This window comes from Micromys minutus, assembly GCF_963924665.1.
Source record: "Micromys minutus genome assembly, chromosome: 18".
Taxonomy (NCBI): domain Eukaryota; kingdom Metazoa; phylum Chordata; class Mammalia; order Rodentia; family Muridae; genus Micromys; species Micromys minutus.
In genome coordinates, this window is record NC_137953.1 from 13,740,579 (window position 1) to 13,763,133 (window position 22,555).

General features: G+C 46.2%; 1 protein-coding gene across 1 annotated transcript in view; it reads right to left on the reverse strand.

The window, feature by feature from the left end:
* The window catches only part of ST3GAL5 (ST3 beta-galactoside alpha-2,3-sialyltransferase 5), a 48,574-nt gene that overhangs the window by 4,949 nt on the left and 21,070 nt on the right, over positions 1–22,555 (reverse strand). Inside the window, exons 2-6 of the mRNA XM_080931926.1 lie at positions 17,469–17,592; positions 13,819–13,930; positions 4,973–5,316; positions 1,650–1,836; positions 406–564 (exon numbers count right to left, since the gene is read on the reverse strand). Coding sequence (XP_080788052.1) covers positions 406–564; positions 1,650–1,836; positions 4,973–5,316; positions 13,819–13,930; positions 17,469–17,592 — 926 coding nt within the window. The remainder of the gene's footprint in view (positions 1–405; positions 565–1,649; positions 1,837–4,972; positions 5,317–13,818; positions 13,931–17,468; positions 17,593–22,555) is intronic.

The window sequence follows — 22,555 nt, forward strand, 5'->3', positions numbered from 1 at the left end:
ACCAGGAGAGCCCTGGCACCAAGGGTTGTAATGATAACCACACTTGGGACTTGTCTAGTCAGTGAGTAGGTTTCCCTACTAGAGATGCTTCTAGAACAGTGGTTCTCAATCTTCCTAATGCTGAGACCCTTTAATAAAGTTCCTTATGTTGTGTTGACCCCCAATTATAAAATTATTCTTGTTGCTACTAACTGTGATTTTGCTACTGTTACAAATCATAATTTAAGTATCTGATATGGGGGATGTTTGTTAGGTAACCCCCAGAAAGAGTCATTCGATCCCTAAAAGGGTTGCAACCCACAGGTTGAGAGCTGCGGTTCTAGAGATACAGACGAGTCTACACAAAACTTGAACAAGTTTCCTCTTGGACACAGAGAACAGTTAACGGAGCAGCAACAAAAATACCTTATCGTAGCCCCAGAACCGTGACTGAGGCTCTGAGTACTGAAGGATGTCGAAGGCGGTTTCTTTGATGATAACTGGGTTCAAAATCCTGAAGTGCTTTGGCTGGAGCGGGATTTTTTCTGCCACCTGCTTCCAAAAGAAGAGACGAACCCAAAATGGCTGAGGAAAGAGTGCGAGCAAGCATTAGGATGGTTAGTGACGTTACCCTGTCAGCAGGGGCAGTAAGAAAGTCACTGCCAATTATGCCAAGGTCAGGGGCCTGACCCCAAACCCTTGAGTATAGTCATCCGCATACACGCAAATCCAGCGCTTCAACCCAATGACGTAACCCAGAGACTTGTAATTTACAAAGGTGGCACAGGTCTGAACAGAACCAATAGAGACAGTTTGTTGGCTCAAGGAAGCAATTCCCCAGGGATGACCTAAGGGTGTCTCTTTTACAATCTACAGCTCCCTGGGAGTGGACTTGGGTTGTCAGGCATGATGGCAGGCACCTTTGAACCATCTCTGCTGACCCTATCTATCCTCTTAGAGACAGATATTTGTGATTAGTTTGATAACGAATGGGAAGACAAAGTAACGTTATTGGATTACTGGAAAGACCAACAGAAGTCCGACCAAGTGGAAGGCTCTGCTCTGCCTTTCTACAAGGCTTTGGGTTTGCCCCAATGACAGGATCCTGACTATGGCATTTTGGAGAACATCTTTGGGATGAAATTAATCTATACAGAACCTTCATCCTAGCAATCTCATTTCTTGAACTCACCTCAGGATGGCAAGTATGGTCCTGAAGCTCATACTTCCTTTTAGTAAGGAGCACCATTTTCACATAAAAGTCTCTCCTGGTTTTATTTACTTATTTGTTTCTAAGACATGATCACATGTAGCCCAGGCTAGCCTCAAATTCTACGTAGCTGAGGATGACCAAAAGCCCTTGCCTCCTAAGTGCTGAGATTATAGGTGTGCACCCTGTGCCCAGCTTTATGTGGTGTTGGGGACTGTGCATGCCAGGCAAGCACTCTACAACTGAGCTGCATTTCCAGTTCCATGGAGCAATTCTTAGCCAGGATCTGAAAACATTTGTAGCAAGAGTTCTGAGGGGTTTCTACAAAGAGGTAGAGGATAGTTTGAAATACAACACAAAAGTATAAGTTCTACTGTGTCCATTTAAAAATAAATAATTGCAATCCAAGATGCTCTAACTTTTTACCAAGTCTGACTGCCCGAGGAACCCGAGTTCTTACCAGGCTTTCGTTTTTTACCATTGCTTGAAGCCACTTGAAATCAACACTCTTAAATAAAACAGCAACGAACAAGTCATTGGCGTAGTATTCGGCATCCGACAGTGGAGCACCCTCTGGGTAAGTCATCCTTATAGTAGTTTTATTTCCAACGTGCTCAGAATAACCCTCAATTGGTGCACTGTTTAACCTGGTCAAGCAGAAGGAGACAATTGACAAAGGAAACCATTAACCATCTTGTCACACCACATGGCATCCCAACATCCTATGCCATGTCCTCCATGAATCAGGACATTGTGGGAGCAGGCTTCACTCCTAGTGGCCTCAGTGCACTTCACAACCCTGCCCCTCAGGGTCCAGACTGAATGCAACACCAGCATGTGGTTCTAGACTGCCAACGTAAGCACTTCTGCCACGTCCTAGTGTTTTAAGCTAATCCAAACATACAACATTTGGGACATTCCTGGATGTTACTTTCTTTGAAAATCGCCTGCTTGCTTTGATAATTAAGAGTTCCTGACAGAATTCCAAAGTTTCCTGAGTACTTGGGGTTACAGAGATGTTACCACTGTGCCCAACTAGTGAATGGTCTTCTGAAATCTCATAAAAGTATCTGCTGCACAGTCGTGTCTAAACTTTCTGTCTCATGGCTACTTCCTCTTCCACCTAACCCTTTGGCTGCTAAAGCAAGCTACTGAATAGGTCAGCTAAATGCCAAAGCATGCCACTGTTTTGAAAACGAAGGGCATGATCTATATACATAATACTCTCTGACCCTGGGCATCCTTGTTCTCAGGAAAGAGATGCTCAAGTTCTTAGGGCTTGCTATTTGCAACTTTCAAAAATGGGTCAGCAGAGAGTAAAGATACAGGTAGACTGTCAATGGGCTGACTTAAAACCTCCCAGCTTTATGATGGTTCAAAGCCATGTGCACTTACTTGGCAGAAACCCAATTGTGAAGTTTTGGATTTTTGATTTTTCCTGGGCTGGTGACGTGTATACATGCTGTAATACCTTTTTATGATGCCACGGGGTGGCAGCCATGTGGCTCATGAGGGCAAATGACTGCCACGCCACACTATGTGTTATGAGCAGAGCGGAGTGCTCAGCAGGCTAGGTGGGGTCAGTGCACCCTCTCTTCACCTTCCCTTACACGCACGAACAGCTTGACACAGGGAGTCTTCCGCAATGGCTCTCCACCTTCATGACTGCAACAGGTCTCTCAATGGAAGCCAGAGCTCACCAGCACGACTAATTTAGCTAGCCAGCCCGCCCAGGAGGTCCCTTGCCTCTGCCTTCTGAGCCTGGAACTCGCAGCTGGGCTGTCATGTGTACTTGGCATTTACTTGGGCACTGGAGGGCTGAGCACCAGTCCTACAACAAGAACCTTACACACGAGTGACCTCCTTTGCCCCGCAATGCATCTTCTGATGGAAGTGTATGCTGGGTGTGCAGCAGGAAGCCTCTGCATAGGTGTGTGAGGGGACACCTGGATAGATGACGCAGGGAAACTAAGCTCTACCAGGTGTGCTCAAGCAGGGAGAAGGTAAACGGGAAGTATCTGTACTATCTCCATGAAATTATGAAAATGTTTCTTAATCCTTCTCTTTCCAGCCAGGCTTGATGTACTCTTTGCTGTCCCTGTGCACAGGGGCCTCCCTGCCCTTGAAATCTTCATGCTCAGTCCCGCCACCCCAGGACATCAAGCCTCATTTCTGGCCCTTCCCAGTTGTCTTAGCCCTATCCCCATACCAGATGGGGTTCTTCATTCAGCCATCCCTGCCCGACTCCTCTCTGGGAAGATACACGCTGCTGTCCTGAGCCAGCTTGATCTGTAGTTCCCTCTAGCCATCTGTCCTGGAACTGAAGGTCAGCACTGCACTGGCTCTAACCCACTTCTTTCCCACAGCCTAGCCATGGACCATTCGATGGGTGGGGGCTCCTGGCCATGTCTTGCAGTGCTACTTACACACAGGCATATGAATTTGTCACTCAAATACGGCCAGGTACAAGGTTCTGGAAGCCCTGAGACCTTGTATTTAATCATCTAGGGACTGAGATCTTTGTGTTTTCCATGGTACTAGACACTCATGACATCAACCACTCAGGTGATTTCCGAGAAGAAAGCACTTAACAGTACCAGGCAACAAAAAGCTGGAACAGGTGGCAGCTGTTACTCGGCGCTGACCCCATGAGACCTGGCCCACACCTATCCCACAAGACTTACCCAACACTGCTGACCCCTTGAGACCTGGCCCACACCTATCCCACAAGACTTACCCAACACTGCTGACCCCTTGAGACCTGGCCCATGCCACTGACCCTGTGAGACTTACCCCACACCTATCTCATGAGATCTACCCAACGCTGCTGACCCCATGAGACCCACCTCACACCAGTCACCCCACAGACCTGGCCCACTATGCTTTGCTCCCTGGCATCTGTGCTCCTTTCCGCTTCCTCCTGGTATCTTTTCCTTGCTCCTGTGAATACCCAAACTTTCCCAGGGTTGGAAAAAATAGGCCCCGGGCCTTGAAGAAACCAATTCGATTTTAAATAACTTGTCTAAGGAACCAATCAGAGCTGGATAAAAAACACGTGCATAAAAGTATGCAAAGTAGTTTCGTGATAAAAAGCAAAGTATTCTAATGTCTGGCAAAAGAGTTACCAAAACATTATCTCCTTCTAAAGGAGTTCTAAGATACTAATAGCCAGAAACCAATCATAAATGTAAGTTTAAAACATTTCATAAAAGCACAAACGGAGGGCTAGAGAGATGCCCCAGTGGTGAGGAGCACTTGCGGCTCTTCCGGAGGACCACAACTTGGTTTCTAGCAGCCATATTGGGTGGTTCACAACAGCCTGCAACTTTGCTCAGGAGATTCAGTTGTCCTCTTCTGGCCTCCACGGGCACTCCCATGCATGTGCCTGCACTGAGTTCTAACTGCCCCGGGGCTGTCTATCCTTCCCACAGCTCATTACCCCAAACTCTGTTCCAAAGACAGGTGTCCCCATTGCCTTCCCGCCTTGCATCAGCCCATACGCCCTGCCTTACAGTACTGTTTACCAAGCCCTCCCACCTTTCCTAACCTCCTTCCTCTGTAAGGCCTGGCAGCTAACTATAGCCCACACATATGCCGTGAATCTAGAAGAACCAATATACAGTTTGGAACACCTGACCACTTGTGATTTTGTTTCAACACCCCCAAGTGTTGAAGCAGGGGTGCTGAGGAGCTCCCACAGCTCCTCTCTGTTCCTGGAGCTGCACTGGCCCAGACTACAAGACTAAATTCTAGAAGAGAAAGGCTGGTTTTGAGCACAGATACCTTATTACCACATCGAACTGGTTGAGGGCGTGGCCTAGCTCTAGTCCATGGAGGATGCCCCCGTTCCCAACAACCACACAGCGCTTGCAGTGCTTGACTCGCAAGTGTTCAGGAAAGTCACGCTCGGGCAGCATATCCAAGAGGCTCTGGACTTTACTGGAGAACTTCCGGAATCCAAAAGGCGGGTCATACTTGAGCTCGGCTTCACTGGCTGCAGGGACCTTCTGTACAAAGGGCTCCAAGTCGATGCTGTACCTGGCCTCAAATAACCGAGCCATAGCTGTCTTCGCGTAGCTGGGCCGACATTCCTTCTGTAAGACTTCCTGAGCATGTCTCTGAGCTTTCTGGAAGGGAATGACCAACACAGGCTTTAAGATCTCTCCAACATCAGAAACAACACAGTCTAGACATTCAGTCCTGTGACCATGTTGGTTACTATCTGATGATATAGAACGTTCGCCTTTTAGGGTTAGTGTTTTGCTCAGGTAGGAGCCAGAGGACCATGTCCTGTGAAGAATAGAAACTCTACAAGGCTATGACTTTCATTATGCCGAGACAAGCTGTCACCAGAAGATGGGCCCTAACACAGCTGGCTGCACTTACCTGCAATATGCAAAGTGGTCAGATTTACAGAAAACACAAAGGAGAATAGTGGGACCAGGGACTGAGGAGCCAAGAGATAAGGAATGTGTCTAACGGGCACTAGAACGGTAGGTAACGGTGCCTACTGCTGATCTGACTTTAATCTTCCACAGGATGGAAAGAGAGAGCTGACTCCCAAAAGTAGTACTCTGACCTCCATACTGTGTTATAGTACACATGCGCTCGGATGGACAGATATACACAGACGGACAGACGGGCGGACGGACAGACAGACAGACAGACAGACACACACACACACACACACACACACACACACACACACACACACACACACACACACAGCTTAGCAGCTTGTTTGCTTGGCATGCTGCATTGCTCTGGTTTGGCTCTCAGGACTGGCTTGGATGGTAAATTTTGTTATATGGGCTTTTGTTTGATTTTTTTACTGTGATAATAGTAATTTCATGTTTTCCAACCAGCAGGGTAATAAACAGTCTTGGTTTTTAACAGGGTTAATCAGCTTTGTGCTCTCTGGAAGACAAATGACCTTCAGTGTTATCAGAGGACCGTGACCCGAGCACACAGAACTTGCTGGTTCCTGTGCACCTGCCCAGAGCTGGCGTTCCTCTCAGCAAGGCCAGATGCTGAGGCCCAGTCAGAAGACTTCCCACAAGTTGTTCCTGTGTCTTCGTGTCCTACAGCCTCACATACCTGCTTCCGTGCAGCTTCCTCTAGTGTGTACACAAGTCTGTGCGGACGTGTGGCACAGGCTCCTGGATGTCCCAGGATACCGATTTTTAGAAATGTATCTTGTCTTCAAACTGGTCAGTATATCATGAGGATTCTTACTGTTGTAGATTTTTTAAAAAGACGTATGTATGTATGTATGTATGTATGTATGTATGTATGTATGTATGTATGTATGTATGCATGCATGATGTATATAGCATTCTGCCTGTGGTATGCCTGCACACCAGAAGAGGGCACCAGATCTCAGGTTATGGGCCACCATGTAGTTGCTGGAAATCAAACTCAGGACCTCTGGAAGAGCAGCCAGTGCTCTTTCCCTCTGAGTCATCTCTCCAGCCTTCAACTGTTGTGGTTTTAAGTATTACCTCAGCTGGTTTCCCTCAGTCTTATTATTTTACTCTAATTTTTCTTACACTTTATTCTGTGTATGTGAGTGGGTGCATATGCCTCTGCGTGTGTGTGCCTTATTCTCCTCTGTGTGGGGGAAGGGATGAACTGGTTGTTAAGTCTTGGCAGCCACCTCATCAGCCATCATTGAATTTTTATAACATATGTTTTTGCTGGAAACATTTCCCACATCTCAGTAGAAAACCTTTGACAATCTTTTTAAAGTGCACAGGGCAGTGTGTGTGCCTTTTGGGGGAACGGATGGACAGCCTCATGGCTTTGCACCCCTGTGGCACCAGTAAGGTCACCGTGAGTTCCCTTTGTGGTCTCAAGGCACACCCTGGACAACCAATCAGAGCTGCTCATATGCCAATGCCTGAAACATCAGCTTCTACACCTATGGGAAAGGAACGAAGGCACGCCACAGATCAGCAGCTCACGTATGGACTGGCATCTTCCTGACGGAGCAGTCAGAAAGCCAAGCAAGGAAACTATCATGGCCCGAGTCCTCACAAGCACTATAAGGCCACTCATGGGGCCTTAATCCCAAACTGGGGGTGGGATGGGGTGTGTGGGGAGACAGAGGGTCCTGCTGCTGCCTCCACTCTATAGTCTCTAGGTCTCCTGGAACCCCTGAGGCCCTATTCACCCCTGGGATACAAATCACCCAGGGTCAAGAGGAACATCTATAAAGTGTCAAAGGAGACACAGAAAAGGAGGCCGTAAGCATGGGCGCAGTCTGGGCTGCCAAATCTTCCCTTTAGAAGTTTCCTTTAGAGAGGAGGGAAATTTCATTCCATTCCCTGTCCTGGAAAAGCATTAAGTTTCAGGCTTCAAATTTCATCTACTATAGTGTGAGCAGAGCCCGAGGCTCACCTGTCACCCTGTCACCCTGTCCAGTCACCCTGCCTGCTTCACCGCTGGGGCTGGAGGGAGCAAGCAAGCACAGCTAACGGGCGCTGGGGAGGTGAAACCAGTGCAAGCCCCTCCTCACTTGTTTAAAGCTGTGCTGAGCCTGCAATGCCGGGGGTAACTCTCTACCTAGTGCACTTCGGTGTCTCCTCTTTCCCCTACATGGGGTTCACAGCTCAAAACAAAACACAAAGGTGGGGCAGTTCACTTTAAGGAACTGGGGCGCTTAGAGGAAGCAGGGGCTCTGGAATATGGCAGCCAAGTGGAGGAGGGCTGACTGGGAGGCGCCATCCTGGTGGCTCTGGATGCAGAGAGCTGATGTTCCTCTTAGAAAAAACAAGATGCTGTGTCACATCTAGGGGTGGAAATAAAGGCTTTAGCTCTTTGAAGCCGTCCAGGTTGAGCTGCAGGCCAACAATGAAGAATCAAGACATTGTGAAGGTCCAGCAGTCACTGATGTGACAATTTACCATGGGACACCACAACATGAAAATTCTCCAAAGGGAATGAAGGGCAAGGCGATTTCCTCTGCAAAACCACCATCTCCCCCTCCCTGGCTTTGGGGGTCATGTTTCTTAGAAAGACAAGTAAGTGGTAGACTTTTGAGTCCACGTGAAGCTCTATCCTCGTTACCTGCTGACTTTATAGTTTCAGGAGAAGGGAGAATTTAGGTTAAAGAACTTTGGGTTAACTAAATATGGGAAGGAACCTAACTCAGCCATAGTTCTTGGTATCTGGGGACTAGTTACTATAGAAACACTAGTTTTCACACCTGTTACTGCACACTCGTCTCTTCCTCCCTTTGCCTAGTGGCTGCCACAAGTGAGGGCAAAGTTCTCAGCCAGAATTTAAGTATAAGACTCAAGGGGCGGGTGCCACAGTGAACCCTCACTGCCGCAGTAGCTGTGGGCTGTGTGGAATCTGTTGAGAAAATGCTCTGCAGGAACTGACTAGTGTGATGGGATGCCCCAAAGCGAGTTACTGAGAACGGCCTAATGCAGAGAGTGCCCCGAAGGATTAACTGAGCAGCCTCAGATCTACTTAACTAGTAATATCTAGTTAAAGCAGTGGATGCTGGATGGAGGCCTCAGTTTTGTTTTTAACCTCTGACACGTTTTGGGGTGGTCTATAGAAAGTGGGGCGGTACCAATGGCAGCAGATGTGTGTGCAGGGTGGGGCTGCCTTGGCTCAGGGACCAGCTCTGCAGGCTGAGCGTGCTCACTATGAGCATGGTAAATGGACCACCGCAGAGCTGGAAAGGCTGAGGAATTGGGCCCCAATTAACTAGACTGCAAGGATGCTGTCCCCAGGGCGATCTGTGGTCCTCATCTCTCCGAGAGAAGAGTGGGCCAAGTTCAAATTGCTGCCACCACTCAGACTAAGCCCAAACTGACTCAACAGACTAGCCTCTTGTCAAATAACTTCTAAGTACAATCTTGCATCTCAGCCACACTTTCATTGTGTCCAACCCTCCCTTCAGAGACTACCGTTGGTTTTTTTTAACAACTGGTGTGTTAGCTGACACTTTCAAATAAAAAACCCTATCAACTCTACACTTGGCAGCTGCTCTCCCTCCTCTGGGAAACAAATGGCAGCTGGACCCAGTGCAACTGGGATGGGACAGGGCACCATTCATGCTTCTAGACGCTGAACATAACCAATGAAGCTAATGGGGGTTCACTCTTCTGAGACCACACGTGTGCAATCATTCAAATCCACCCACGTGTAAAGCCAGATGTGTACATCTACAATCCCAGCCCACAGGGTACAAGAGATAACAAACAGTGTGCTGTCTGCTGTGGCTTTCAGAACCTCCTGTCTGTCCCCTTTCCATCTCTTCTCCTTTTGGGGCCCACCCCCAAGCCCTCCATGATCCACTGCACACAGCAGAGGGGAACATCTTGACAAGACCTTTCTGAAAAGTGGAGCAGTGTATAAGGGTAAACAACTGTTTCTGGTGTTGCTGCTGTTTTGTTATTTCCGAAGGGTAGGCACAGTGAGATGGCTGAGCAGGTAAATGTGCGCCACGGGTCTTCTAGAACCCACATGGTGGGAGAAGAACCAGCTCCTGCAAGTTGTCCTATGACGTCTACATGTATGCTGAGGCACGTATTCACCCACAGACACACATATGTAAAGGAAATGTTTGAAAAAAGACGTTAAGAGAGCTACTAAGAATTCAGGGCGAGCTTGGGCCACACAAGAACCTGCCTTTAAAGATGTCTCCAGTAATAGAACGCAGGGCAGCTTGCCTCCAATTCTATTCCACGGCTCTCACAGGCTTTCAGGGGTTATGTGCACACAGGAGTCCCCATGGCTCTCACAGGCTTTCAGGGGTTATGTGCACACAGGAGTCCCCCAGCTTCTCTTCCGCAGTGGAAAGCTATAGCAAATGTTCTCCAGCATTCTTCCCTGTGTTATTTGAAATTTGAGGGTTTTGCTGTTGCTTAGTTGTAGAAATAGGGTCTTGTTACGCAGTGCACACTAGCCCCAATCACTGCCTCATCCTCTTGACTGCTGGAAACACCACTGTGGGTCATTATGTCCAGTTCCAGTGTTCGTTTTCAGGTAGAAAGAGGAAGGCATTATGCTAAGTGCAAAGGCAGCAACAGAAGATGGTGGACTGTAGTTATAGGAAACAGGCAACAGCCTCGGAGGCAAAAAGGGATTCATGGTTGCCTGGGGCAGGGAGTGACTGCTAAGAGTCCTGAAGTTTCTTTGTGGGAGATGACAAAAAGACTCTGTACACGTATCATCATACAGCACAGCTCTGTGAATACATGGGAGACTGTGCACCACATGCTTTAAACAGTGAGTTTTGTGACATGTGAATTATATGTCAGTAAAGCGGGTAGGAAGAAAGGCTGAGAGGGAACAAGAGAGAGCAGCTCCACCCAGTGCACCCAACTAGGGCACAGCTAGATGATGCTGGGTGAAAGAAAGCTGGATGACAGGTCACGATGTCTCGAAGGTGGTTAAACGGGTCTCCATGAACTCCCGAAGGTAATGAGAGACCAAGAGTCTTAAGGGGGAGGTGACTCAGCACGTTCCATTTTTAGAAATTCTACTGTGCAATCGCAGGGCATGCCTGAGGCAAAGACAAAACAGAAACAGACAACAGGCGCGAGGTGGGAATTCCTAAGAGCCAGTTTGGCGTACAGGCCTCTACTTAGACTCTCAGGAATTGTTATGAATTCAGTTCCACTCACAGAATATTCACAGTTCAGAGTGGTAATACACTCAACAGGAATTAGTATGAAAGAGAGTGGCAAATGAACAGAGAGGTCAAGCCTTTCTCCTGCTGTCAGGTGGCTGGTCCAATACACCTTCTGTCACAAAGGTCACCTAAGCAGGTGCCACCATTCCCCAAGCAGATCTTTTAGGCTATGTAAGTGTTCCCACCCCTTTTGTGGGACTTCAGGACCCTGAGAACTTTAAGGAACAATCGCTACAGTAATCATGGAGAGGACTGGCTGCTCTTCCAGAATCTTCCAGAATCTACCTGGAGGCTCACAACCATCTAAATTCCAAGTCTAGGGGATGCAATGCCCTTTCCTGGCCTCTAAGGGACTGCAGGCTTATGACATACAGACATACAGTCAGGTAAAACATGGATAGCTGGGTTAATCCCAGCACTCAGGACAAAGAGGCTGGTAGATCTCTGAATCTGAGGCCAACTGGTCTACCAAGCAATTTCCAGGACAGTCAGAGCTACACAGAGACATCTTGTCCTGAAAACTCAAACTCAAAACAAAACAACAAAACCAAAAAACCTACATACATGGAAAAATCAGGCACACACACACACACACACACACACACACACAAGCAGTTGTCTGAACTCTAAAAGGTCAAGTAGACCAGATCTTTACTTCTGCCAGGTGGACTCTGATTGGTACGGCATTATGGAAACTCATCCACCCTATGTGGAGCACCATGTTCAGCCTTGAGTGAGACCATCACTCTCTTCCACTGTACAGACTCCAGAGTCATCAACCGGCAGGCAGGCAGTCCTGGCACATGTAATTAAAAGGATGGGAAAATAAGATGCATGAGAAAGTGGGGAAGCTCAGCAAAGAACCAGACAGAAGAATCCACAGTGGTTCAGTCAGCCACACTAAATGCCATTATTTTCAGCCTTTCCCAGGAGACAGAAAACAGACAGGATGTCAACACCCCTGATCCAAGAGTGCTGTGAAAAGGCTTCAGGGAGTGATTGCAAGGCCAGACAGGCTGGCAGAGGAGGGAGCTCCAAGCATAGGACACCGGACACACATGGCTCCCAAGCAGATGTGGATATTGAAGCTAGGGAAGGAAGCAGCATCTGAGGACAGAGAACCAGCAGGAAAGCAAAAACTGTGACTAAACAGGGTCAAGCTGCTCAGTGGCTTGCTTATGATAAAAATGATAAAAAACTGAAGCACACACAGCCGAGAAGTAGAGATGAGTAAATCCAAATTGGACAAGAAAAGAAACACCTACACAGATACACACCATTCCCGGTATTTGAGAAAACTTGGGCCCAGAGGCTGTAGTACCATTGGATTTGGTTTAGTTTGGTTTGGTGAGACAAGGCCTTGAACTGACAGCAATCTTCCTGCCCTTGTCTCCTAAGTGCTGAGTGGTCAGGACCCTGGCCTGGTTGCTTCCATCTCCAGCCTCCAGTCATCCTGCTGTAGGTCAGGGAAGATGGCGAGCTACAGACCCAGGGCAATCGTGAGGGCTCCTTGAGATGACAACACAGGGTACTTGCAGCATGATTCCTGGTACATGCCACGCACTGAACTAGGCTGGCTGTGCTGGTTGGACTTGAGCTAGATGTGGATGGGAGCAAGCAGCTCAAGCCTGAGGGCCACCGTCTGCAGACAGACATGATGCTGGCTTGAGGAAGGACAGTGACACAGTGAGTCACACTCCAGGCAACACATCTATTCCTATTGGAGTGCACTCGCGTCATGCCACATTGTTTTAAACCAGGACTCATCTAACTACTCAACTCACCAGTGAAACCTGTACTTCCTGTACCTAACTTAGTAGAAACATCACCAAAAGCTGAAAGGGAAATTTTGGAAATCTTGAAAAGTAAAGCCCGCCTTTGTGCTCACACGTGAGTACTAGGGAAGCCAGGAACGATAAACACACAGTGTGATCTCTGCGGTGGGAAAGATGCATAGCCTGTTCCCACCTAGAAGGTGGGTGTAACTAGGCCTCCTTGTGCTCACGGGAGTGTGGTACTCCAGGAAACTTTTTTTTTCTCAAATTGTCATGTACTTAAATATGCCTACAATAAACTGCCTAGTATCAGACTCTAGAAGTGTGAACCGACTCTGGCTACGAGCTGAACCGGATTTTCTCCTTGCCTCACGCGGTCCTTTATTCTGCTGGCAGTGTTGTTAGCAGATCCCAAAGGACCGGAGCCCAGGAATGACATGGCACATCAACAGAACTTTTTCATCAGCTGTTTTAGAAGAATGATGGGGAGCATCACAAAACACTCCGTGGTAGGTGCCTCAACATGTGTCCAGGAAAGCCTCTGGTGAGTGGAAAAGAATTCTGCAGAATGGAAGGCCCAGATGGCGGGCCTGAAAGGAGTCTCTGTTTTTGGAGTGTACAGGTTGTTTTTTCCTTTGTCCTAGCTAGCTTTAACTACCAACTGGACACAGTCTGGAGTCATATGAGAAGGAAATTTCAACTAAGGAACTGCCCAGATTAGCCTATGAGCATGTCTATGGGAGATTATATTGATTGTCACTTGATGTTAGAGGGCCCAGCCCACTGTGGGCAGTACTATTCCCTAGGCAGGAGTCCTGGGCTATATAAGGAAGCTGATTGAGCATGAGCCTGTGTAGGCCAGCAGGCAGTGCTCCTGCATGGTCTCTGATACACTCCATGGCTGTGAGTGAGCTCTCTGGCTAGACAGTAATTCTGCACGGAATAGCAAGCAGGTCTACCTTAGAGTTCCTGCCTTGACCTTGCTCAATGGATGCTGTACCCTGTAAATTAAAACAAAGCTTTCCTTCCCTAAATTGATTTTGGCCCAAGAGTTTTATCACAGAAACAGATATGAAACTAGAACACCTCTCCAGGCTTTCATGAGCATTTCTGTTGTACAGCAGAGACGGGGGTGGGGGGGGGGTTGTAGCTAAAGTGTGCACTTGGAAATGTCTCAACGGAAACCACACAGAACAGCTCACCTTTATCCGGTCAGGGTCCGCATGATGCCTTCTTTTCATGTCACATTCTTCAGCAGTATAGTTTAACTTGAGGATGTACAGGAGCCATACTCCAAACACAACGAACGTGCACCTGGGAGGGGGTGGGATCAGGTACAGTGATGTAATATGTAATACACAGAGAAAAATACGCACCAAGTACCATCCTAATTCAAATAAAACAAAGGCAGAATCTAAGGCAGCAGCTCTCAACCCGTGGGGGTCACATATCAGATATCCCGAGTATCAGATTTTTACATTACAATTCCTAACAGCAGCAAAAGTATAGTCACGAAATAGCAACAGAGCTCTAAGGTCACCATACAGTGAAAGGAAGGTGTCATTTCCTGATTAGATGAGTCTCTGTGATATAAGCATGTAGAGACTCTGCCCCCCACCCCCCACACACTGCCACTTTTTGCAAGGGCAGACAATTCAAATAATAAAATATAAACCACAGTGTTGATAATGAAACTAAATAGAGAAAGGAGATGATCTGAACTGCAGAATCTTTGCTTCTAATTCTTTTTTCTGCTTCTTTTAAATACTGTCAGGCTTTTAACAAAGAAATTATATAGGTCCAGGGAGGGGTAGGAAAGCCATAGATGTAGTTCTCATGGATCAAGTTCTCAAAGGTTCTTCAAAAGAAACAATCTCACATGGTGGCTGACAACCACCTGTAACTCGGGGTGGAAGGGATCCTCTCCTGGTCTCCAGTGCTAGACAAGTACTTGGTGCACAGACATACTTGCAGGCAAAACATCAAACAAAACACACCAACAAAAATCCCTAACCTACTAACAGTTACCCTTAGCACATCAAAGAGTTGTCTCTACAGTTCTCATAAATTCACACTAGTTTGGCATCACATGCACTTATGCACACAGACAGACAGACGGATAGACACACGGTCTTTGGAGGAAAAATAGTGCCTGGTTTTGCCTCTAGAGATCTCCATGTGTTTGTTTTAGACAGGGTTTCTCTAGTCAGTCCTGCAGCTTGCTGTGTAGACCAGGTTGACCTCTACCTAACAAAAATTGACCTCTAACTCACAAAGATCCTCCTGCCTCTGCCTTCTGAGAGCCAGAATTAAAGGCATGTGCCACCATGCCCAGCTAAGATCTCAGTTTTTAATAAGTCCCCAGTAACACTGATAAATAAGATGTTAAATATCTAAGCCACAATATAAGAGCCACTGTTTTAAATAATCTACATTCTTAAGGTGTGCTTCCTTCTACTTTATGTGTGTGAATATTTGCCTGCATGTATGGACATTTACCACGTGTGCCTTGTCCCCCAGGAGGCCAGATGAAGAACTCAGATCTCCTGGAACTGGAGTTATTTCCTTAAAGCCCCCAGCAGATAATGCTGGTTCTCACAGATGCAGATGCTGAGGAAAGTGGCTGGAGAAAGTGGATGCAAGGAGGGGGTGCTGCAGTGTGTGAGACTCCTGAGTTCTCACTTCAACATGATGCGCAAGAAAACCTGCAGCGTATCTTAAGCTTTCTCTGGGATTGAGTACACGGTCAGGTAAAGAGGATGTGGTGCTGTCTATGAAAATGGCTTGGTCAAGTCAAAAGAGAGCAAATTTCCGAACAGGTAACATTAATTCTCTAGAGCAGAGGAAAATATGGAGGGGAGGGGAGAAGGCATTTCATTAGGCCCCTTGATACTTTTTATGAACTCAGTATGATCGAGACCTCTCTCTAACCCTATGGTGTTTGTGGGTGGCTATGTGTGTGCCTATGTGTATGCACATGCAAGTGTGTGTGTGTGTGTGTGTGTGTGTGTGTGTGTGTGTGTGTGTGTGCGCGCGCGCGCGCATACTCCCGTGACATGTGTATAGGGATATCACATGTGTCATGGCTTGCATGGAAGTCAGAGGACTCCCTTGGAGCTGGTTCCCTCCTTCCAGCAGGGACTGAACTCAGGTCACTAGGCTCTTCAGTGGTACTTTTACCCTCTCAGCCACTTCCCTGCCTCCTATCCCGGTTTCTGAGACAGGATCTCTTTTGGCCTAGAACTTTGCAAGCAGCCTAGGCTGGTTGGCTAGAGAGTCCCAGGGATCCAACCATCTCTAAGACTTCCCCCGCTCTGGTGTCATCTCCCAGCACCCCTACTTTTTTTTTTTTTTTTTTTTTTTTTTTGAGACAGAGTCTAATGTATTTCGGATGTATCTCAGAATGGCCTCAAAATCATTACGTTGCTTGAAGAAGATCTGGAACTCCTGATTCTCCTGCCTCCTCCTCCTAAGTGCTAGGGTAGCAGGCACACAGTACCACACCCAGTCTATGAAATTATAAGGATGAAATCCAGGGCTTCTTGCATGCTAGGTGTGCCCCACTGAGATGAACCCAATTTGATTTTTTTTTAAAATCAGAAGCTATTAAGACACCCCACACCTGCAACACATGTCCCTCTTTGCTGTACTTCCTAGCACGGTCTATCACACACACACACACCACTCGGCACAGGCCTAGTCTGTCTGGACTGAGGCCCTACAGTAGGCACCTGATACAGTGTCTGATACAGTAAAGCTCAGTAACCACCAGCTGGCTGAATGGGATTTAAATCTTTATTCACCTAAACTTCCATGAAGTGAGGTAGAAGACCAACTCTTATCTCATCTTGCCCACCCCCACCCCTTTTCTCTCTCTACTTTTTGAAGCAGATTCTTACGTAGTCCAGGCTGGTTTCAAAGTTGATATGCAGCCCAGGTTAGCCCTAAGGTCCTCCCCAGTCTCTTGAGTGATGGCATCGCAGGCATGAGCCACAATGCCTAGCCTGGGTTTACATTTTTCTATGTAAAGACTTTGGCAGAATTTTAACCTGGAGGCTGTAGAAATGGCTCAGAGGGTGAAAGCCAACACCCACCAAGTCCAGTGACTTGAGTTTGGTCCCTGGGATGATCCCCAACACATCCTGTGGTATGTGTGCTGTGAATGTACACACACATGTGTGAACACGTGCTTGCATGCACACACACATACATGATACATGAATACAAATAGATTTTTAAAAATAGGGCTGATAAGACAGCTCAGTGGAGAAAGGTGCGTGCCACCAAGCCTGACAACCTGAGTTCGATCCCCAAAACCCACATGAAAGTAGACAGAGAGAACTGATGCTATGAATTAGTACTCTGCCCACAGATGTATGTGAAAACACACACACATCATATTAATTTAAAAGAATGAAAGAGACAACAAAAGAAATAAACGGAAGGAAGGAAGGAAGGAAGGAAGGAAGGAAGGAAGGAAAAGAAATGTTCAGTATTTAGTGGTGCTCAGGTGTCTTAAGGGGACTTGAATCCACCAGTTTACATGAGCTCACAGTAGCTAAGAATGCCTCTTTTGTTAAGCAGCAGCATGAAGAACAGATCACTGTAAGCTGCTCTCAGATATCCAAGCTCAGAGACTGCTCAGCTGCCGGGAATGGTGCTCCCACAAAGCCATCATCTACCAAGTACAAGTCACTCATCTATATACGCAGTCTTCCACTCAGCTGCGGTGTAACCTGCTCCTTGGACCCAGGGTTTCCCTCCAACATCATGTGGGAATCTCACTGATATCGTTGACCTAGATGATGTTGACCTAGAAGGGTCCGTCTTAGGGCCTGGGGGTTGTGCTTACTTGAGGATGTCTTTTAATAACAAGCTGGGTCTTCTCATCTTGTGCTGGGTTCGGGTGTACCATTGCAGGGAAGTCCTTGAGCAATCACTTCTCAGCTTTGCAGAGGTGAACTCACTTGGCATTGCTGGAAGGAGAGAGGAAGTGAGGGAAGGAAGAACTGTTAGGTGGATCATACTTTACGGGACTGAAGTGACACAGTGGCCCTTGGTGAGAAAAGGGATGGATTCCCGATTCAACAACTTGGATGAAACTGAAGGGAGTTACGCCAAGCCCACATTGAAGAGTCATACACTGTGTGAGACCTAACACTCTTCAGAGGACAAAACCTCAGACCAGAGAGCACAGCAACAGGTGCCAGGAATTACAGGGAACAGGAGGGGTGCTGGTACATGCCTCTCATCCCAGCACCTAAAAGGCTGAGGCAGGAGGATGCTGACTGCAAAAGCTACAGACGCTGTCTCGGGAATAACAAGGACTGTAGTGCGCACTGTGAGGAACCCTGAAGGGATGAAATGTCTACAAGATGCTGTGGGGGGCGGGGGGATACAGAAAATCTCTAGATTGTCATAAATGGAGCATTTAATTTGGGCTGGGGGAATGGCAAGATGGCTAAGTAGGCAAAGGCAATTGATTGCCAGGAAGTCTGGTGAGTTGATTTGGATCCCTGGGTCCCACATGGTGGGAGAGAATCAATGTCTGAAAGTTATTTTCTGACTTCTGCATGCGCACTGTGACCAGAGTGCAAGCAAGAGAGAGAGAGAGAGAGAGAGAGAGAGAGAGAGAGAGAGAGAGAGAGAGAGAGAGAGAGCGCATCAGCCATGGATCTGAGGAACACACACACACTCTCTACCTCTTATACACACTCAGGCAAAAATTAAATAAGATTAAAAATCCAGAAATGTGTATAGATGAGAGAGCTACTTTATAAAACAATAAACAAAAATAAAATAAAACAAAGAGGGAAAAATGAAGACCATAGGGAAAATGCCCAGGACAATGTTAACCTGAAGCTTGGAACAGGTATGTGGTGCTTACTCCAAGACTGGTCTTATTGTTCATGTGACGATTTTATGGTTTAAAAAAAAAAAATCACAAAAAGATTTTGCAAAGGTATGTTAAACACAAGTGTCACATTAAGAAAAACAAAGAAAAGGAGATTTTGGTAATTTTTGTAATTTAACAAGTATTTCCTTAAATTTATTATCTGTAAATACTCTTATCTTTTCCCCCTTCTTTTCTGCAGTGCTGGTGACAGAACCAGTGCCCTGTACATGAAAGTACTTTAGCACTAGCCACAGTGACAGCACGCCAGTCATCACTTTGCATGAGTATTATCACAAGAAGAAAATATGAAAGAAGTTATTCTTTTCCCTACCCCTCCTCCCCAACGCCTACTCTTCCACAACAGAACTCTGGAGTTTTAGTTGGAAAAATGGCCTGCTAAGACAGAGACTACATTTCCCAGATTCTCTTGGAATTGGTTATGCCCTGTTCGTAAGTTCTAGCCAATGAAATAGGAGCAGAATTCCTACTTGCAACTCCTAGGGTGCACCTCCTTACATAGTCCCTCTTCTCCTTTCTGCTCTTTCCTGCTGCCTGACATGCAGAAAGAAACATGAACCCCTGTGGACCACACAGGAGGATGTCTAGTACATCTCAGATATCACAAAGGAGAGCCAACTGGGAAAGCGACAGCTATGTTTGAATGCCTCTAACCTGTAAGCCCACTTGTCCAAGGACAAGATTCTTCCTGAAATGCTGGAGGCTGTTACTCTTATATGATAAAGCGATGCTTTCACTTCCCTAAATAAGTTTGATTGATTCAATTACACCTGATGTGCTGGATCACACAGAGATAGAAAATATGTAAACAGGAAGTACATAACGACATATGCTTGCTCAAGTGGACATAGGTAGGAGGTATGCAGGCAGGAAGTACATCAAGATATATGCTTGCTTCTGATTGGACCTTATAAAAAATACATAGCCTTATGGGTTCTGTCTTTATAAGCCACTGAAAAATGTGACTTGCTGCCATTTTCTGGAGACCTCATAACAGTCCTGGCCAGAACCCATCATCTTGGTTAGTAATTAAAGCTTGCCTCAAATTTGGCTCAAAAAGTTGTGGTAACAGTTTTATTCTCGATGGGATTAACATTTTCTGGATGCCCCAGTGAGATTCAGACTACCCACCCAAATTCTAAAGCCAGACCTTTGCTCTGGAACTGCAGAGCTGAGGGGTCACCCCAGGAAGCATATGCCCTGAGATGTTCTGAGGTTTTAAAGTTGCCTTCAGTTTTATGAACTATGGAGAGCAATGTCATGTGACTTCACCACCATGTTGATAAAAGGTGACCACATGGTATAAATCAATGAGACAACAGGTCTCTTAAGATTTTGGATTAGGGTGAATTTTTATATAATAATTTCTGTCCTGAAAACAAAGTCGGAAAGACAAGGTTTATGAAAGACAGAATTTTAAAACATTTTTTAATATGGTATTAAAGCTTTATCTCCATGTATTTATATACAAGAACATTCCCTATGCTAGCAGCCAAACTGTAATATAAGTCACCCAGTTGATATTGGCTTTAAAGGCATGAAGCAGTCATGAAGGACAGCTGAGGCCTCGTAGTGTGTGGCAGGGCTGGAGTTCCTAGAGAGCCCAGGAGAGATGAGATGCTGGTGCCAGATAAAAGCTACCAGAAACAGCAGCTGCTAAGAGATGGGGCTGGCTGGGACCTAGAAGCAGGCTGTGTATGATGCCAAAGACAGGGCCACAGAGGTGACCCAGACCCCTTGGGAAACTCCAGAGGGCTGTGAGTGAATCCCAGATATTGAGTCGTTTGGACTGTTGGAGCTTGATTTTGTCTTGTCCAGATAATGGTTTTGCTCTGTTTTTTTTTTTTTTTTTCTTTTTTTCCTCTTGAAATAAAAAAAGGTGCCCCCCCCCCATTATAGGAGAACACAATTTAGAGGTTTCTAAACTTAAGAGAACAATTTTTGGAGTTTTACAGAAAAATTAAAACAAACAAACAAACCCCCCCCCCCCAAAAAACCAAACCAAACAAAACTGGATGTTCTTAAAAGGACAGATTTTTAAAATACTTAAATGTATACGGCTATGGGAAACTTTAACTTTATAGAATGTTTTATATTTTTAATATCTGACCTTAAAAAATAAATAAAAGGCTAAAAAGTGAGGGCCACAGCTATGACATCAAACACTAAACACCAAAACCTTAAATATTCCTATTTTACGAAGCAGCAAGACCATGACCCAAGCAATCTGGCAAAGGACGTGATGAATGTCTGTCCTTCCCTCAAGTCTATTCCGGACAGAAGAGGCTGGCTTAAGAATGCATGTCTACCCTCCTCTTTGCCAACTTTGTTTGGCTTTAGCTATTTTGATAATCTGAGTAATATAAGAAAACTAGAGCTGGAGAGATGGCTCAGTGGTTAAGAGCACTGACTGCTTTTTCAAAGGTCCTGAGTTCAATTCCCAGCAACCACATGGTGGCTCACAACCATCTGTAATGGGATCTGATGCCCTCTTCTGGTGTGACTGAAGACAGCTTCAGTGTACTCACATAATAAATAAATAAATCTTAAAAAAAAAAAAAAAAAAAAAAAGAAAACTAATATTCTACAACGGTGCACTGTAAAAGGCTCAGGAAAGTTCCCAGTCTCTATATGGACTGTATTTATGAGTTAAAGTTTCATTTTGATACTAAAGAGCTTCAATTCATTCAGAAATGATCATTTTTTAAAAAAAATTCAAACGTCACAAAGATAACGCTGTACATCCTAGTCTTATAAAAGCTGCTAACCCATGGTTAAGACATGTAAGTTAATAGTCACACAGTAAGTGACCAAATTCGCTAATGTGTTCAGAATCTCATGTCATGCCAAGTAGTAATGTAATTAATTACAGAAATGAGCTTTATTTAGCATTTTCAAGGCTAAGCCTAAAAGCAAGCAACTAAAAACAAGCAAGGTTCATTTAGCTCACATATACTTAATAGATATTGGTCTTCAAAACATTTTAGAGGGCTGCTGAATTTGGAACTTAAAATGTTTAATGTAGAAGAGCTTACTATGACAGAGACCCCAGCTCCTAGCAGTGAACCCTAGGTCTCTGAACGTGATGGGACTTGACACCCTCACCTGGATGTGGTAACCTTAGCCACTGGGCATCAATGCCTCATGCCTTGCCTGCCATCAAAGGTCTGCCCAGCTGTGGACATTGTTATGTGCATAGCTGTACTCTGCCTGGTCAAAGTAAGGCCAGTTGGAAACAGAACTCAGGTCCACTGGAAGAACCACAAAGTAAGGTCAGTCCCCCCCAAGTTCTTCACCCTCCCCCACATAAAAGTCTCTCAGATCTTCTAGGCCTGGGGACTGAAGACCAAAGCTGCCCTGGGACCTCGGGGCCCCCAAAGCCATTGACACTCTCAGTAATGGGCCTGTGGACATGTCCGAGGAACATGTTCTCAACTGTCAACTGACGTGGGAGGGCCCAGGCACTGTACACTGTGCCATCCCTAGGCACAGCCCAGGTGGGCCTGGGCTGTATAAGAAAGCAAATGGAGAAAGCCACAGGGGCTAAGCAGCATTCTTTCATGGTTTCTGCCTCAGTTCCTGCCTCCCGATTCCTGCCTTGATCTCCTGACCTGGCTTCCCTTCATGATGTGCAGTAAGCTTCAATCCTGTCCTCCCTCAGTTGCTTTTGGTCATGGTGTTTAATACAGCAACAGAGTAAAACTCAAGCAAGGTGAGAGTGTTAGGTTTCAATTAAGCAAAATTATACCCTAGCTTATAAGGACATCAGTTGCTATTATGAAAAATTTATATAGGGCTTCCCATCTTATGTGCTCTATCCACATGTTACGTGCTCTATCTCCTGAGCTACACATCCCAGACTTCAAGCTGCATCTTCTTTCTCTCTTCCCCTTTGCAGACAGGATTTTACTATGTAGATCGGGCCCTCATTGAACTGGCAACTTTCCTGTGTGAGCCTCCCTAATACTGGGACTAGAGGCTGTACCACCAAACCTGGCTAGACTTTTTGCCATTTTCTCTGAGAA